This window comes from Dreissena polymorpha, chromosome 7, assembly GCF_020536995.1.
Source record: "Dreissena polymorpha isolate Duluth1 chromosome 7, UMN_Dpol_1.0, whole genome shotgun sequence".
NCBI classification, from domain to species: Eukaryota; Metazoa; Mollusca; class Bivalvia; order Myida; family Dreissenidae; genus Dreissena; species Dreissena polymorpha.
This window is the reverse complement of record NC_068361.1, coordinates 77,867,473-77,886,516: the sequence shown is the minus strand read 5'-3', so window position 1 is coordinate 77,886,516 and position 19,044 is coordinate 77,867,473. Positions and strand designations below refer to the sequence as shown.

At 38.6% G+C, this 19,044-nt stretch overlaps 1 protein-coding gene across 1 annotated transcript in view; it reads right to left on the bottom strand.

Moving 5' to 3' along the window:
* The window catches only part of LOC127839852 (multiple epidermal growth factor-like domains protein 8), a 69,137-nt gene that overhangs the window by 30,098 nt on the left and 19,995 nt on the right, over window positions 1-19,044 (bottom strand). The window contains exons 11-18 of the mRNA XM_052368242.1: window positions 17,101-17,210; window positions 16,030-16,307; window positions 14,062-14,290; window positions 5,161-5,390; window positions 3,610-3,751; window positions 2,422-2,656; window positions 1,894-2,056; window positions 1,124-1,296 (exon numbers count right to left, since the gene is read on the bottom strand). Coding sequence (XP_052224202.1) covers window positions 1,124-1,296; window positions 1,894-2,056; window positions 2,422-2,656; window positions 3,610-3,751; window positions 5,161-5,390; window positions 14,062-14,290; window positions 16,030-16,307; window positions 17,101-17,210 — 1,560 coding nt within the window. The remainder of the gene's footprint in view (window positions 1-1,123; window positions 1,297-1,893; window positions 2,057-2,421; window positions 2,657-3,609; window positions 3,752-5,160; window positions 5,391-14,061; window positions 14,291-16,029; window positions 16,308-17,100; window positions 17,211-19,044) is intronic.

The window sequence follows — 19,044 nt, the reverse complement described above, 5'->3', positions numbered from 1 at the left end:
CCCTAGTTTGGGTGAGGCTCACCAAAAGTTGAAAGCAGGGTTCTCTCTGGGAACCCTGTCAAAAAAGTTAGTGTCAAGGCCTGCACAGTCTGCAGCTATTGTACATTGGCCTATTTCTCTCACACACAGGTACCCATTTATACATCTTGGTGCATAGGAGCAAGCATGATAATAATTTTTTGCTATGAAAAAAACATGTGCTTTGAGCGGGATTCGAACCAAGGACCTTCTGATTCCTAGATCAGCGTCCTACCAATAGACCATTGTTCCCACTGTCTTAAAGACAGAATGACAAGTTACTATGGTAATAAAAGACTTATTACTATAGAAACAATCTTGTGAAGCTTTCATTGGTCATTATGGAAGGCATTCATGATCTGAAAGGAAGAATAACAAATTGCTATGGTAACAAATGTTGTATTACTATGGTGACAATCTATTAAAGGCAGGCGTCCAAGGTCTAAAACAAGAGATGTGTTTGTCAGAAAACTATGCCCCCTTCTGCGCCACTTTGTAGCCATATATTTGACCTTTGACCTTGAAGGATGAATTTGACCTTTCACCACTCAAAATGTGCAGCTCCATGAGATACACATGCATGCCATATATGAAGTTACTATCTTCAATTTTGCAAAAGTTATGGCAAAATGTTAAAGTTGGAGCAAACAAACACAAACCAACCAACCAACAACAATATGTCCTCCACTATAGTGGTAGGGGACATAAAAAGGTATAACAAGTTACTATGGTAATGAATGACCTGTTGTTATGGTGACATCTTTTTAAGCTTTCTACAAATGCATCTTTATTTGATTATAAAAATAATACAAATTTACAAATATTCATATGGCTTTTCACTTATTTAAAACGCATTCATTCAATTGAATATTCAAATAATTTTTCCATTCCCAGTTATACAAATTTACAAACACACAAAAACAGGTGTGTTATTCAAGAACCACCTCAGGGGCGTTAAATGCCCAACCCCACTCAAAGATTTCAACTAAATGCTGTATTTGTATATAGATCCAGCAAAGTTGATAACTATTTGTAAAATTATTTGACATTGAAAGAGCGGAAATTAGCTGAAAGGAGGAGAAATCCCACCCCTAAAAGTATAAACCTTATCGTAGGTGTAGCCCCTTGCGCAGGTCTGTATTTTACAATCCGGGAACCCCTCGTAACCATCAGCACAAACGCAGATGCCATGGAGACACTGCTGGTTGCTAGCGATGTCACACGACGACGGGCAACGATTCACAATGTAGCTGGCATTGAAGCCTTTTGTTGATGAATCTTGAATGAAAAAAATAGGATTTTTTCAAATTCCATTTTATGATGGCATTATTCATTAGAGATGGGATATATTTATTGTGATTCCTTCCAACTTGTACTTAATGCGATATAAATGGACCCAGAAGCGCTTTCTACCAAATATGTTATCTGGTTTTATAGACAGACATGATAAATTTAAATTATGAAGAACTTTAACTTGAATTGCGGTAACTTGGTTGAATTCACAAAATGTTATTCTGTATGTGCTAGGGATTTTGTCTCATTTCTTAATATAACTAAACCTTTTCCGGCTCAGAAGCATACTAAAAGAAGGCTACATGCAACCAGCGTAAAACCAGCTATGTATATAGGTATGCATCAACAAGTTGTAAAATGTAACTCACAGTCTGTTCAGGTTTTATGCTGTTTGCTGCTCATCAGTATCGTAGGCTTGGAAATGAAGCATTTTAAAATTGAATCTTTAAAGAAAGGTCTAAAATTTGATTGGTCTAATAGACTAGAAATGCATCAAAATGCGTATCCAAGTAGGATAGGGTTAAAAGGCCCCCTTTACTCACTACATGCCAGGGTATGAATATCAACTCAGCAATGACTTACATTCGCCACTGATGTCAGCATCAAAGTACACGGTCATGATGCCAGACTTTGCCGTGACGTTCTCAAGGTCAGTTGCCGAGGACCCACAGAACGCGCCTAGCAACAAGCCACTTCCTGCGCTGTCTATGAATGCTGGGATACCGTCATACACGTACACATGGTCCTTTAAATAAAACCTTGCATATAAGTTTGAACCTCCATTCATATTTCCAATCTGTTCCATCAGTCTTTCGAATGTTAAAGTATTAACTATGACTTCTTCTGTTTTTTGGTTACATTAGCCAATACAATTTTACCAAAGTAACCAAAGAATCATCGGTATGTCGACGTGGCGTAGTGGATTTGGTGTCAGCCTAGCATCTGGGAGGTCATGTGTTGATCCCAATTGAGGTTCTTAAGATCTCCCCCAAAGACACCAAGTACTGGTTAAACCCAGGAACCAGACTTGAGAGCCTTTCAATAAGCATTTGGCTTTCAATGCCATTTCAATCTTACAAATAAATAGGTTAAAACCACAGGATCACTCACCCTTTCACACTCCACATCCAGCCCCTCGACCCGCAGCGTGATGCTAGGTACAAGCAGGGTCCGCGCAGCCCATGGGGTTGAGGGCCGGGTGAACCGGTTTTGTGACATGAGGATCCAGAGGCAGTACGCATGCCAGGTGCTCACGCCAAGTCCCCTGTGAGAGCCCAGCGCGCCGTCCTGTAGGTTGTCCATTATCAGACCGTGGTCACACTCACGGTAGCATGTCCCACCATCCCTACGCAATAAATAATATGTTCATCAAGTCTTTTCTTTCAAGCCAAAATCCCTGAGATAACTTAAAATATAATATTTTCATAAGCTAGTGTATACTTTTTTTTCAAAAAAAAAAAATGGCTCAATTAACATGCAAACGTTTGCATTATTTTTAACTATATATCCTTTTTTTTAAATCTAATAAAATTTTTACTTTTACAATGATCATGGTTACACACTTGGTAGCATATATAACTATCAATGAGATTATGTTTTTCAATAATTGTTTTGGGCAAACATTAATGCATATGCGCAAGGTGTCGTCCAAGATTAGCCTGTGCAGTCTACACATGCTAATAAGGGACAACATTTTACGCTTTTGTTGTTTTTTTTCATTTAAAGGAAGTCTCTTCTTGGCAGAAAGTGTCGTCTCTGATTAGCCTATGCATTGCTTATCATGGATTTTAAATGCATGTGTTTTAACCCTTTGCATGCTGGGAAATTTGTTGTCTGCTAAAATGTTGTCTGCTAAATTTCTAAAATTAGCATTTTCTTTGATTTTTTTCCATAGAATACTATCAGAATAGCAAACAGTTTGGATCCAGATGAGACGCCACGTTCTGTGGCGTCTCATCTGGATCCAAACTGTTTGCAAAGGCCTTCAAAATTCGGTTCCCGCACTGGAAGAGTTAATGTCCACTTGATGTTTCTTTTATGGCCTTTAAATGCACATGTTTGATTCAATACTGACAAAAAAATAATTTTAAACAATATGAATGAGGGGGGTGGGTAATATTATTTCATCATGCCACAATGCTCTCAAATTTTCCACTCATCTGGGGAAAGGTACTGACAAAAGATACTGTTTTTATTCCAAAAGACAATAAAAGTGTTTGTGGGTTGGGGATGGGGGTGGGGGGGTGGGAGGGGGGCATAATTTAATCCCACCACAATGCTGTCAAGTTGTCCACTCACCTGGGGTCGCCATAGTAACCCTTCTCACACCTCTCACAGTTGTACTCCATGGTGTGGTGGGTGCAGTAGCACTCGCCCGTGATGTTGTTACACTGACCCAGAGTCTCGTTGCCATGGCCGTTACACTGGCACTGGTAGCACCCTGTGGAAAACAACTTGCTTTAATGCATAACAATCTAATCCTTGCTCTGCTTTGATGCATAGCGTTTAAATATAAAACAACCAATCAGTCTTGCTGTGGACAAACTGGGCTAAATGCATTCTTCACCCTTTGAATGCTGGGAAATTTGTCGTCTGCTTAAATGTCATCTGCTTAATTTCTAAAATTAGCATTTTCTTCGTTTTTTTTTCCAAGAATATTATCAGAATAGCAAACAGTTTGGATCCTGATGAGACAGAATGTTATCCTGATGAGACGCCACATTCTGTCTCATCTGGATCCAAACTGTTTGCAAAGGCCTTCAAAATTCGGTTCCCGCACTGAAAGGGTTAAATGCAGTCCGCACAGGCTAATCCAGGACCACTCTTTCTGCATTAACTGGAATTTTGCTAAGAAGAGACTTGCTTGAAACAAGAAAGAAATAAAAAGCGGAAAGTGCTGTTCCTGTTTAGCCTGTGCTGACTGCACTGGCTAATCTGGGACGCACTTGATGCAAATGCCTTGAGCCCAGTTTTCACAAAACGAGGTTCAAATACACAATGACTATATTATACAAAATATGATTCTTTTTCGTGTTGTTATTGCATCCATGAAGCAGTTGGTTCCCACAGATATAATACAAAAAAATCTAGTTAAAGTTGGTTTTGAAGTTTTCACATCTGGAAAATTATTGCCTGGCACAGATCTTTTCCTTTAAAAAACAAGAGATGTGTTTGTCAGAAACACAATGCCCCCTTATGCGCCGCTTTGAATTATTTTTTTACCTTTGACCTTGAAGGATGACCTTGACCTTTCACCACTCAAAATGTGCAGCTCCATGAGATACACATGCATGCCAAATATCAAGTTGCTATGTTCAATATTGCAAAAGTTATGAAGAAGGTCAAAGTTTTGGTTAAAGATTTTTAAATAGTTTTTTTGACCTTTGACCTTAAAGGATGACCTTGACCTTTCACCACTCAAAATGTGCAGCTCTATGAGACACACATGCATGCCAAATATCAAGTTGCTATCTTCAATATTGCAAAAGTTATGACCAAGGTTAAAGTTTTGGTTTAAGTTTTGGGACACACACACACACACACATACAATGACAGACAGGCCAAAAACAATATACCCCCGATCTTTCGATCCGGGGGCATAAAAAACACTACCCAAAAACGTGTGCATGATATTGAACAATAAACATTATAACGAATAATTCATTAAAAAAAATATAATTTTGTGCTTGAATTGCTATTTAATTATCATTTTAATAAAAATATTATTTTAATTTAAATAATTTAAATATAATATTGAACGCATGCATGAATCTACATGACAAAATAATGAAAATCGAGTTTAACAACATTTTCTATTATCTTACATCTTAAGACTGCAATAAAACTCACCATAAGACTTAGTAGGATCTCCATAATGACCAACAAGGCACTGATTGCAGTACGGCCCGGTGGTCTTATTCAAGCAAAGGTCGCAAATGCCAACCCCAGCCTCACACATGCTATGCCCGTTGCATTTGCAGTCGTCGTTGCAGTCTTTCCCAGTCCAGCCCAGGTTGCAATCGCAGTAGTAATTCCCCATGTCATAGAGGCACTCCCCGTGCGCGCACTTGTAGTAGCACCTAGCAGAATGACGATAGTAAAAAAAGAAGATTGTTTGGTATGACATTAGTTTAAAATGAAGATTGTTGGCATGGCAACAGTTTTAAATGAATATTGTTGGAATGACGAATGTTTAAAATGAAGATTGTTTGGTATGACGATAGTTTAAAATGAAGATTGTTGGCATGGCAACAGTTTTATATGAATATTGTTGGAATGACGAAAGTTTAAAATCAAGATTGTTGGCATGACATTAGTTTTAAATCAAGATTGTTGGCATGACATTAGTTTAAAATCAAGATTGTTGGCATGACATTAGTTTAAAATGAAGATTGTTGGCATGACATTAGTTTAAAATGAAGATTGTTGGCATGACATTAGTTTAAAATGAAGATTTTTGGCATGACATTAGTTTAAAATGAAGATTGTTGGCATGACATTAGTTTAAAATGAAGATTGTTGGCATGGCGACAATTTCAAATGAATATTGTTGGCATGACAATAGTTTTAAATGAACATTGTTGGCTTGATGATAGTTGAAAATGAATATTGTTGGCATGACGATAGTTTAAAATGAAGATTGTTGGCATACATAATACACAATTTGATGGTAACTATAGCTTTGACACCTAATGTTACAAATGCATCTGAAACGATTTATTGTCAACATTCTATTCAAGGGCAAATAACTCAAGAGTATGGCAATCAATAGGGAAGAAAAATGTGTCTTGCACATCTACATTTCATGTTTATGATATTCCAAGTTTCATTTTAATTGCTTGAGAAATGTTAAAGAAGTGTGCTTCATAAACTTATAACAGTTTATGGGGAAAATCTGATCAATAAAAAACCCAATCAACAGAGAGGCATCTTAGAAATCTCAACTTATGTTTAACACTTTCCCCCATAAGAAGCAAAGTGAAACAAATTTTTTAAATAAAATTCATTTTAATTATTAAATACTTACCTGTTATCGTATGCTTATACTTTCCAAGGGGAAATAACTCATCCGGAATTTTAACTGGGAATCAACCACCTCAATACCGTAATACAGGCCAGGTTAAACATAGTGCAATGCAACCTAGCCAAAAATCGGTAACTAACCCTCAATATTCTTTCAATATATATACAAAAATATTAATCGAATAGCGGGGTGGGAGGTGGGACTTACCGATAACAGGTAAGTATTTAATAATTAAAATGAATTTTATTTAAAAAATTTGTTTTAATGTCATAAATACTGACCTGTTATCGTATGCTGATTTTGCAGCTGCGGTGGGAAGGTTCGTATATATTTTCCCAACACAGTAGAACCCATAAACAGGGTAATCAGCTAATGATATCAAGTAATCTTCGTTTAAACGGTATTAATTATGACTTCTCGGACAGAGTAATATGTCTATGTCGTAAAGAAGACACTATCGTTAGTGAAACCACAACAAGCCCAAACATATACTAGAAATGGCGCGGCAGAGGCCGACGCGTATCCCCACGCCGCATGTTTGACCCAAGGGCGCCCCAGGGTTGATCATGGGGCCATGCATAGTTGAGATTGACTGTATTGTCATAAGAGAAGTTCAGTATCAATTAGAAGTGAATGGGTGTAAAAATAAAGAAGTTATAGTAAAAGGCAATTTTGGGAGGGTGTGGCCTATGTGGGCGGGGTGCCCCAGGGTTGGTAATGGGGCCATGCATAGTTGAGATTGACCGTATTGTCATAAGAGAGGTTCAGTATCAATTTGAAGTGAATCAGTGTATTAATGAAGAAATTATAGTAAAAGGCAATTTTGGGCGGGTGTGGTCTATGTGGGCGTGGCGCCCCAGGGTTGGCAACGGGGCCATGCATAGTTGAGTTTGACCGTTTTGTCATAAAAGAGGTTCAGTATCAATTTGAAGTGAATCAGTGTAGAAATGAAGAAGTTAATGTAAAATAACCTAAATTTTTTTTATAGTAAATGGATTTTTTTGGTGGGTGTGGCCTATGTGGGCGGGCGCCCCAGGGTTGGGATTGGGGCCATGCATAGTTGAGATTGACCCTAATGTCATAACAAAAGTTCAGTATCAATTTGAAGTGAATCCGTGTAGAAATGAAAAAATTATAGTAAATGGAAATTTTTGGTGGGTGTGGCCTATGTGGGCGGGGCGCCCCAGGGTTGGGAATGGGGCCATGCATGGTTGAGATTGACCGTATTGTCATAGGTGAGGTCCAGTATCAATTTGAAGTGAATCGGTGTAGAAATAAAGAAGTAAATGTAAAATAACCTAAAAAAATGAGTGATAATTTCTGACGCGGCCCCACCCCAACCCCTATAACTTTTGACCCAGGGGTCAGATCAAAATTCCAAATAGTGCACCGTCGCACATATGCTCATAGCTACCATGTGTGTAAATTTCAAGGTTCTAGTGCTTTTAGTGTAGGAGGAGATAGTGGCCAGGACGGACGGACAGACGGACAGACGGACGGACGGACGGACGGCGGAGATCACCACAATATCCCCACCTTTTTTTCAAAAAGCGTGGGGATAACAAATTGTATTGTTGGCACTTCAGAAAACGAAGATGACAAAGGTGGTCGGATTCCTCCAGTTAACAGCTTAGAGCACGTCAAAAAGTGGGGTGTGATTAATATATGCCCACAAAACAGACAGAGCTCTTAATTCATGCGGTCAGATCCTAAAAAGGAATGAATCCTTAGATAGGATAAGAGTAACTTTCCTTAGTCGAGGTCTAACCCCGAGAAATAGAAGCCGAAGACACATCTCCCCTCCCCCCTTTTTTGGGGAAATGAAGAGTGTCTTTTGAGAACCTCGAATGGACTTCCGACTAACACTGCTGAGATAGAACTTCAAAGCCCTGATTGCCCAAAGAAGTTTATCCTCATCTTCATGACTACCAGTTTAAGAAAAACTTGGAAACTTGAAGGTAGAAGCCATATAGAGGACTTGATATTAAGCAAGGAATCCTGGCTGACACAACAAAGTGAAAACGACAATAGATCCAACTGGAATTGGTCGTATTCAACAGAAAAAGCATGAATTTCACTTCTCCGTATGGTAAAAGTCATAATAAGAAGGAAAACCGTCTTAAAATTATATTGGAACTGTTAATAAGCCTGATGAAAAAGGTTCACAGGGAGCTCATTAAGCATCCCAACATGTAACACAAGTCAAAACCGCTTAAGAAGGTAAAGGAACGAAAAACATAGTGTTGACGTTCCATAGTTTGGATCAGTTCCAAAATAGGTAAGACAGCACAGAGTTGCGATGACTTACACAAAACAAGGTATACGAAAGCATAATCTCTATCCTTTGATGAAGAAAAGAACAAATTTCTTATCATCAAGAAAAAGATGAGAAAAACCTCTATGTATCTAGCAGAGTGATTAAGGTAATAACTATGCTCTTGAATACCCAGTAAAAAAAAATGAATTTCCATAGAACCTTTATACAGTTCTGATGGAATTATCCTTGCACAAGTAACAAGGATTGAAACTCTAACAGAAAAACGTTCTTCTGTAGAGATAACTAAAAGTTATTAATGGCCAGACATGTAGTGGCACATGAGTCGTGACATGTTTGGATCAGTCAAAATATGTCTCTCTGAGATATGATATTTGACCTGTGAAGAAGTTTCCTGAAAATAATTGTACAGGAGACTTAAAAGGTCGTAGAACCATAATCCCATGGTTCATTAAGTATATTGCATGAAATTATGGCAAAAACTCAGTTATTGCAAAAACTCACCAAGAAGGCAAGATATTCCAGTTTATGTCAATGGACGAATGTATAACAATCTGACACCCTGCTGGATCGATTTCTGTGAACTGCATTATTGACGTTGTTCAGCATACCGGTATACACTGCGATATATGATCGCATAACGCTAATTACTAGCGTTTGATGATAAACAACATTCTTTGATATACTATGTACATCATGCAACTTCACTGCCGCGCATGCGCAATTACATTATTTGAACCCAACGGAAAAATAATTCGAAAGAAAGAACTGCAGGACAAAACGTCCAACAGGGCGTTGAGACGACCTGGTATGAGTAAGACGATAGAGAAAATTTGTTGTTCTTGCAAAGAACGAATAAGTTCCTGATTTCCAGTTACAAGGAGTGATAATATGATCACCTCCGTGTCTGTAAGTAAACCACTACCGATGTGTGATAGTTGAAACCATCACAAAGTAATCGTGAAAATGTGTTGTAAATGAAAAACAGCTAAAAAGAATTTTCGCCTTTCAAGATGTAGATGTGCAGGTGATATTCATTAGGATACCACATAATTGAGAAAATCAAGATACGTTGTTCTATGTGATCGCCCATAACCTTTTCTGCTCACATCTGTTAAAGATGTAAGGAAGGTTGTGGTAGAATAAACTATATTCTTGCCAAGATAATCTTCTAGTCTAGACACCACTGAATAGTGGTAAATAATGACAAAAAGATGGAAATCTGTGTCATTGAATAATCCTGAGATTAATACAATTATCTTAAAAATAAAACTGAAACAGACGTAAGAAAAGACGTCTCAGCAGAAGGACCGGTGACCGGACCGGTAAATACCGACCGGTGACCGGAACCATTTGTCACGGATGGGTGGGCAAAGAAACCACGGCATGCCGAACTTTCCCACTCCAAACACACTTGAAAATTGGTAGAATAGGACAGTGTTTAACACTAATAAGTTTATGACCTATCTACAGAGTATAGCCTCTTCTTAAACCAATAACAGGCGCCTTTAAAATCCTGAATAATACAGGTCGCGAAGTCATCGATTCATTGCGATTTGCGAAGTACGGAAATATGATCGAAAGTGGTACCTCCGGAATCGGAGGTGTGATGGCAGAAAAAGGTGAAAACCCTAGGTGTAACCTTAAGCGGGTCCACGCTTGCCGGTAGAATGCATGGAAGTCTTAAATTCTGACTTGATTAATCCATTTACTTCAAGACTTCTAACCGGGACAAATTCCGAAAGGAATACGACCAGTTATAGGAAGACGGCCTGTTATGGCCAGAAGTGTAATAGAAGAATAACTTTAAGATGAGGTCCCTCCAGATCCTAGGATCTAAGATCTGAGTTCAATAGGTCCTAAGCCATCTACAAGACTGTAGCCGCTATGCGGTCAATCTGATAGGCAATCCTATGTATTAGAACTCTTGTTGATTCCAGTGGCTTGAAAATATGCACTGTTGTAGGAGCAATAGAAAAGTAGAAGTCGATACAAAATGTTGTCTTGCTAATCCTGCTAGCGTCATTAATGTGTCCCAACTGTTCCGTGACACTGACTGCAAAGTCTGTAGCTGACAGGTAAAGGCGGTTAAAACAATTCATCCTTCGGGTCTCGAACATAAATTAATAGAGGTCAAATAGTAATGTTCGACCTCAATGCTAGTCTCCGAGCCCACTTCAGCCGATCTATCTGCAAGACCAGTAGTCTGCATATAGCCGGTTGAGATAGAAGTACAAATAACAGATATAGCATGATTTGGTAACCGTCGCCAGTAGAACATCAGTATTGAAAAACACAAAAAGTCGTGTAGATCGTTGAATCCATAAAATATAGTATTCAATACAATCATAGCCAGGGGTATACAACTAGGTAATGTAGACGATACCCGTGATACTAAAAATTGACCGATGAAAACACAGTGGAATACCGGTAATTGGTAACTGGTGACCGAATCCGACCGGTCAATGACCGGTAACTGTAGCCAGGTGAACGGACCAGTCATAATATGACCGGTGACGTTACCAGTTAAAGACCGAACAAGGGACAAAATTGTCACAAAACCAGGTTTTCATTGTGAAAAAAAATCTGATAAAGGGAGAAAACTCAAACTGAACTTTTGAAATGAACAAACAAAATTAACCCCCTTTGTAAGTTTGTTTTTTTTAAAAATCTATTTTTAGTCGTGGCGACCTTGACATTGGAGATGTTGACGTGATTCTTTCGTGCGACACACCGTCCCATGATGGTGAACAAATGTGCCAAATGATTTTAAAATCTCACAATGAATGACATAGTTATGGCCAGGACAAGCTCATTTATGGCCATTTTTGACCTTTGAACTCAAAGTGTGACCTTGACCTTGGAGATATCGACGTAATTATTTCGCGCGACACACCGTCCAATGATGGTGAACAAATGTGCCAAATGATTTTAAAATCTGACAATGAACGACATAGTTATGGCCCGGACAAGCTTGTTCCGCCCGCCCGCCAGCCAGCCAGCCAACCAGCCAGCCCGCCCGCATTCGCCAATCTAATAACCAGTTTTTTCCTTCGGAAAACCTGGTTAAAAATGGTGGAATCCATATGGTCTGATATCAATGTCAAGCACTGCTCGGAAAAGAAGATCGTGCCAAAAAATCCAATCCGATGGCGATGAGACATCACTTATTCTGACCTAGTGATCAGTGATCGGTGAAATGACCGATAAATGGTGACCGATGTCCGTTGATCGGAACCGGTATAATATAACTGCGTCAGAATGGAAATATCTGGTGCAGAAGAATGACCATCCACGAAGTCATCTGATAATGTTAACCGGAAAACAACGGTAGATTATCAGTATTAATAGGCATAAGTGTCCTTGTAGTCGTAGTGGAGAAAAGAACAGCTTATCCCGAAGCCTGAAAGTTAAAAGAACTAGTGTTCGTATACAACTACGGCTCGGTGACTGCAACATGTGTGGATGCCATAAGAAAAACCATCACACGTGGAATGGAGACATGATATTCCTAAAGGAATTAAATGGAGAACGTCGATATGACCAGTAGGTTCATTAACGCCTACGTGAGAAGTGGCGACATCCATATAATTGCGATGCCGAAATATTGTTCGGCTACGCTGGAAATATTGTCTTCTACAATATTGCCTCCGTGAGCATTGACGTGATCGCTTACGAGCGTATCAACGCCGAGAACTGCTCAATGAAGGAGAGGTATGTTCGATAACTATCCTGTTGTGCTCAATGAAGTCCGCTGATGTCTACGTGAAGGTTGACGACGTCCTTGTTTCCTGCGATGTCGAGATCTGGATCGGCCGAGATGTGCATCGGCTGCTATGAGACCGAGATCTTCTAGAATAACGTCTCCGTGAGTGACGACGTGATCGCTTACGAGAGCCGCGACGATGAGAACTGCTCGACGAAGAAGAGCGTGTCCGATGTCTAATCCTTGATGAAGACGATGTATTCGACGACGAATAGGAGAATAATTCAATGAAGAAGACCGAGTTCTTCTTCTTGACGGGTGACTGGTGTTATCGGTGGCAGGCCTAACTGATGACTGTTGACCGGTGACCAGACCGGTGATCAATGACCGGTGACCGGACCTGCCGGTCAGACGTCGATCAATGGTCCGTGATCAACGTCCCCGGGGACGTACCGGTCATATCATGACCAGTGTTGTCACCGGATAATGACCGTATGGCGGATGCCAAATGGTCCGGCATTTGTCCATGTCCTTGACCAATGCCATCGGGCAAAGACCGGCTGACGGGTGTCGCCATATGGTCTGTTGTTGACCGATTGTCTAAGAGACTTAGCATAGTACGGTCGCGATCGTGCCCGATATCCGGTGACTGATACTGCAACTATCATCCATGATCTGCGAAGTCACCGGGTATTTATCCACTCTTGTTTCTGCGACCATCATGTAGTCGAATATATGAAAAACAAGAGCAAAGCATATTCAACCATAAACTGGTCACAGACCAGATTATAATACGGCACATAAAATCATTATTTGACCATAATGAAAATTAATATTATAATAATACTGCCGTAGATCATAAATTAAACAAAAGTTTAATTCAAAACAGATCAAAAATAAAATGACGATCAATTAGATTGTCATACGGAACGTTAAAATCATTATTGCACACAATGGCAAATGATAAACAATCTGTCAATAGAAGAACACGCTTTGCACGATCTCGTAACACATTAGAAGAACATGCTTTGCACGTTCTAGCAATGTATTAGAAGAGCACGTTTTGCACGAGGTCGTTCGCGCCTGAAAACACCCAGCATGGTAGAAATAAACCATTGTTCGATAAAAACAAGCATGGCTTACCTTTTACAAATGAAACAAAATCCATTAAATCCATACAAATTAATCAGAATGAGAAATAAAAAGATAAATAACACAATTTATTTATTGAAAACCCCAATCAACCAAGTGAAAAACAATATTTTAATTCAGAGCCGTAAAAGAAACGTATACACCTGGTTGATCCGGAAAGAATATTGAAGGTTGGTTACCGATTTTTGGCTAGGTTGCATTGCACTATGTTTAACCTGGCCTGTATTACGGTATTGAGGTGGTGGATTCCCAGTTAAAATTCCGGATGAGTTATTTCCCCTTGGAAAGTATAAGCATACGATAACAGGTCAGTATTTATGACATTAAAAATGGCTTTGGCAAACAGCATAAAACCAGAACAGCCTGTTCAGGTTTTATGCTGTTTGCTGACCATCAGTATCTAAGGCTTGGAAATAAAGTCTTTAAAATTTGAATTTAGTAAGAAAGGTATATAATTTAATTTAACTTTCTGAGGGACTACAAATGCATCAAAATACGTATTCAAGTAGTAAATTGTTAACCCCAAAATAATTGACAAACTCATGTTTTGGAAAATGACAAATTCACTATTTGGAAAAAAGTTCAGAAACTCACGTTTTGCTGCACATGATTCCATCCCCCTCATAGCCCCTGTTACAATTACAAAGGTAACTATCGGGGGTATCGACACAAGACGCATTCTCATGGCATTTTGCGAGACCGAGGGCACATTCGTTGACGTCTGGACATTTCCCGTATGACCAATCTGCCTCTACATCAGTGGCAAAGCTTCCACTTGGTTGGCTGTTCACAATCGCTGAGCATGTCACGTTACCAAACGGACCTGAAAACAGATGAGTTGTACTGATGTGTTCATTGTAAGTAATGAATTATACTGATGTGTTTACTGTAAGTAATTCATTTTACTGATGTGTTCATTGTCAGTACTGCAGTGATTTCTTTTCTTTCTTTATAAAGTATCCGTAAAAGGTACTTTCCCAATTGAGAAAGAACTACAAAATTCCAAATTGCCATCTGAAAAATTTCAACAAGGAAGAAAATGTTTGTTGATTTTGTGCAAGTGAACAAATAAAATGAGCACTGAAACAGAACATCTCACCCCAAAATGCATGTAAATGAATGACTGGTTTGTGCCATTTAGACCAAGCAATTAAAAAGACCCATTATTACCATAAATCTGAAGATTCGATGACGCCAACATTTCCCAATATCGGGGTTTTCGCAATCTTTTTTCCTACTCGGTACCGTACCAGTACTTTTCTGAGCTGGGCAAACAATGATGTGTTAATGTTCCGTAATGCATTGTACTGATGTATTCATTGTAAGTAATGTATTTTACTGAAGTGTAAATTGTAAGTAATGCATACAACTGATGTGTTGATTGTAAGTAATGCATTTTTCTAACGTGTTGATTGTAAGTAATGCATTGTACTGATGTATTCATTGTAAGTAATGCATAGTTGTGACGTGTTCAATGTAAGTAATGTACTTTACTGATGTGTTAATTGTCAGTAATACATTGTACTGATGTGTTCATTGTCATTTATAATGCATTACTGATGTATTAATTGCTTATATTTTTGGTTTGCAACACTCACTTAATTATGATGTACAAACACCTTTAAGTAATTCCACAATTGCTATGATCTGGGTAACTACAATATAAATGCAAAAGTAACACACACCCAACTGACCCTAAAAGCAAGATTATGAACTATTTTGTGAGAAATATAATATTTTGTTTTGTAATTTTCAACTTCATGTCAGTCATTCCTTGGCGGCGAGTTCACCAACTCACAGTTTTCCTGATATAGCTGATTAATCAACATGAAGCGCACTATGTCAGTGTTAAACTTTTTCCCACTCAGAAGCACGCACTATGTCAGTTTTTAAGCATTTCCCACTCAGTAGCAAATTGAAAATGGCTATGTGCAAACAGTATAAAAACAGAAAATGCCAGCAAGTAACTCGCAGTCTGTTCAGGTTTTATACTGTTTGCTGCTCATCAGTATCTAAGTGTTGGAAATGAATATTTTAAAACTTGAATCTAGTAAGAAAGGTATTTCAGTTTCTAAGGGACTTCAAATGCGTCAAAATATGTATCAAGTGGTTTTAAAGGGTTAATACAGATAAGATTATTTAGCAAGTTTTTGGCCCTTGAAAAATATTCTTACTATATTGTTTCTATTTTGTTAGTAAACAAAACAAAATGGCTGAATACGAGCATCAAATAACATCATGAAAATAAACAAAATGACATTTCTTTATTGCATGTGTTTGATACATAACAAACAAGTAAATTCGTTGAATTAATATCCCCGCAAAAAATAAAATTTGTAACAGATGGACAAATGAACGGACAGACAACACCATTTCTATATCCCTCTGCATTTAGCGGGGGATAAAAAGTTGAGATACAAACACTAACATTTATAAGAAAGGGTGTTATCTTGTAAATTCGGGTATGATGATGGGATAAAATCATATTACAATACTTTTTTTTAATTGAATTTCCAAAAATGGCGAAGACAAAAACAATTCTACACTTGTCATGCTTCCTACCTGCAAAATCTCCCTCAAAGCACACACCCTTCTTCGGGTTGGCTCGATTGCCACACCAGCCGCAGTTGAACGATTTCATGCACGATTCGCAACTCTTGAGAATGGAGCAGTTTCGACAGGAGTACGTGTTGTCGTTGCGCGTTATCTCGCTGTCCACCCACTCCGTGCACTGGCCATGTCGGTGCCGGATCACGTAGTCGTAGAATGGCAGACAGGAGCGCAGGCTCTCACACCACGCGCACTCGCTGACGTTCAGGCACTGACTGCAGCTGCTCAGTCTGGAAACACACGCAATAAAGCATTGGTGAAAATGGCTATGAGCAAACAGCGTAAAACCAGAACAGCCTGCTAGTAACTCGCAGACTGTTCAGGTTTCATGCTGTTTGCTGCTCATCAGTATCTAAGATTCGAAATGAAGCTTTTACAACTTCAATCTAGTAAGCAGGGTCTTCAATTAACAGGGCCCTCGTTTTGCACTTTTACCGCCGAATATAGGCGGCTTCCCCCATCAAAAAAGTATACTTTTTCCCCCTTTTTCAGCTAAAAATTCCCCCTCCAAAAAAAAATAATATTTATTATTTTTATATAATTTTATACCTATTTTTCCAGCTGGTATCGTGCTACTTACCTTTGATTAATGTATATTTATGTAAATCACATTAAAATATAGCAATTTTAGGTGTTGAATGGTCAGTGAAAAGATCTAAATTCCCCTTTTCGCCCAAAACGACGCGAAATTCCCCCTCATGAGGGATGTGGGTAGCTTCGCCTGGCAGCAAGAGAGGGCCCTGATTAAATTTAACTTTCTAAGGGACTTCAAAGCATCAAAATAGCTATTTAAGTGGTAGGGGTTACATGTATGCAGCTGCTTTGTTTGGAAATGCATGCAATATAAGCTTTAGTTGAGATTATAGCCTCGACCTGAGAAAACTGGGCTCAATGCATGTGTAAAGTGTCGTCTCAGTTTAGCCTGTGCAGTCCACTGATTAGCCTTATCTGGGACAACACTTTATGCACATGCATTAAGCCCTGATTTCCCAGAGTAAGACTCGTTTTCTGTTCGCTACTTACTCATGACATGAAGCTGGACACTGCTCAGGAATGGCTGCTATTTCCGTGTCTAGCCCACGACCCCGTCGAATACAGTGCACTTTGTCTTTCACCCATTCACAGTGGGGGTCCTACAATGGCCCAAGTAGAATTTGTAACAATAGTTTAGCAATTTTTCTTGCCCAAATTTGGAAAAGTACTGGTACCATGCCTTTAGGACAAAGTAGCATGAACAAATAAGCATCATGAAACCTGTAGATTGGGTATTATGGGTCTTTTTAATTACTTGGAACTTAATTGCAAAAACCCATCTAAATATTCTTATCTTATACATGCCTTTTTGGAGGAAATATTCAGTTTCTGGGCTCATTTTATATGTTCACTTGCAGATAATGTTGCTGTTGAAACGAAATTGACACAACTTTCCTTCATTTTGAAATTTGTTTGGATGGCAATTGGAAATTTTGTATTTTTTTGTGATTAAAAAATGTCCATTTAGGGGTATTTTTAAATTAGAAAAAAAAATCACTGAAGTTACGAAGTTTACCCTCCGACACTGAAGGTCATGATATGTGGCATGATGTCATAGAAAATCAAAGATGAACAAGAGCACCGCCTTGCGGGTGCAGACCGCTCATCTATTTTCTTTTTAAAGGTGAAGGGACTCTCATTTTCAATCACAAAGGAGGGAGGAGTGGAGTGAAGAGGGGTGTATAGTGTGGGGTTGTGGACATTTATTACATTATCTTCCAAAAAAGCGAAAAAAAAAAAAAAAAAAAAAAAAAAAATCGGGGGGGGGGGGGGGGTATAGTGTGAGGGTGTGGTGATAATTTGTGAGATGATCTTAAAAAAAAAAAAAAAAAAAAAAAAAATCAAAAAAAAATTTGGGGGGGGGGGTGGGGGGGGTGGGGTGGGGGTATAGTGTGAGGGTGTGGTGGTCATTTGTGAGATGATCTTATAAAAAAAAAAAAAAAAAAAAAAAAAAAATTAGGGGGGGGGGGGGAGGGGGGGGAGGGGGGGGGAGGGCACGGGGGATGGTTTGGGTGAAGTCTATTGTGGTATGTCAGGTAAGAGTAGTTTCATCAAAGTATCAATCAAATCTAATCATAAATAAAGAAGTTATGGCAATTTTAGCAAAATTTAATAATTTGACCTTGAGAGTCAAGGTCATTCAAAGGTCAAAGTAAAATTCAAGTTGCCAGGTACAGTAACCTCATGATAGCATGTAAGTATTTGAAGTTTGAAAGCAATAGCCTTGATACTTCGAGTGGATCGAAACACAAAATTTAACCATATATTAAAAGTTACTAAGTCAAAAAAGGGCCATAATTCCGTAACAATGACAACCAGAGTTATGCAAATTGTCCTTTTACTGTACCCTTATGATAGTTTGTGAGTGTTCCAAGTATGAAAGCAATATCTATGATACTTTAGGGGTAAAGTGACCAAAACATAAATCTTAACCAAATTTTCAATTTTCTAAGTATAAAGGGCCCATAATTCCGTCCAAATGCCAGTCAGAGTTACATAACTTTGCCTGCACCGTCCCCTTATGATAGTTCATAAATCTTGCAAGTATGAAAGCAATAGCTTTGATACTGTAGGAATAAAGTGGACCTAAACACAAAACTTAATCAAATTTTCAATTTTCTAAGTATAAAAAGGGCACATAATTCTGTCAAAATGCCAGTCAGAGTTACATTACTTTGCCTGCACAGTCCCCTTATGATAGTTAGTAAGTGTTGCAAGTATGAAAGCAGTAGCTTTGATGCTTAAGGAATAAAATGGACCTAAACACAAAACTTAACCAAAATTGTCAATTTTCTAAGTATAAAAAGGGCACATAATTCTGTCAAAATGCATGCCAGAGTTATCTAACTTTGCCTGCCCAGTCCCCTCATGATAGTAAGTAAGTGTACCAAGTTTGAATGCAATAGCATTGATACTTACTGAGAAAAGTGGAAC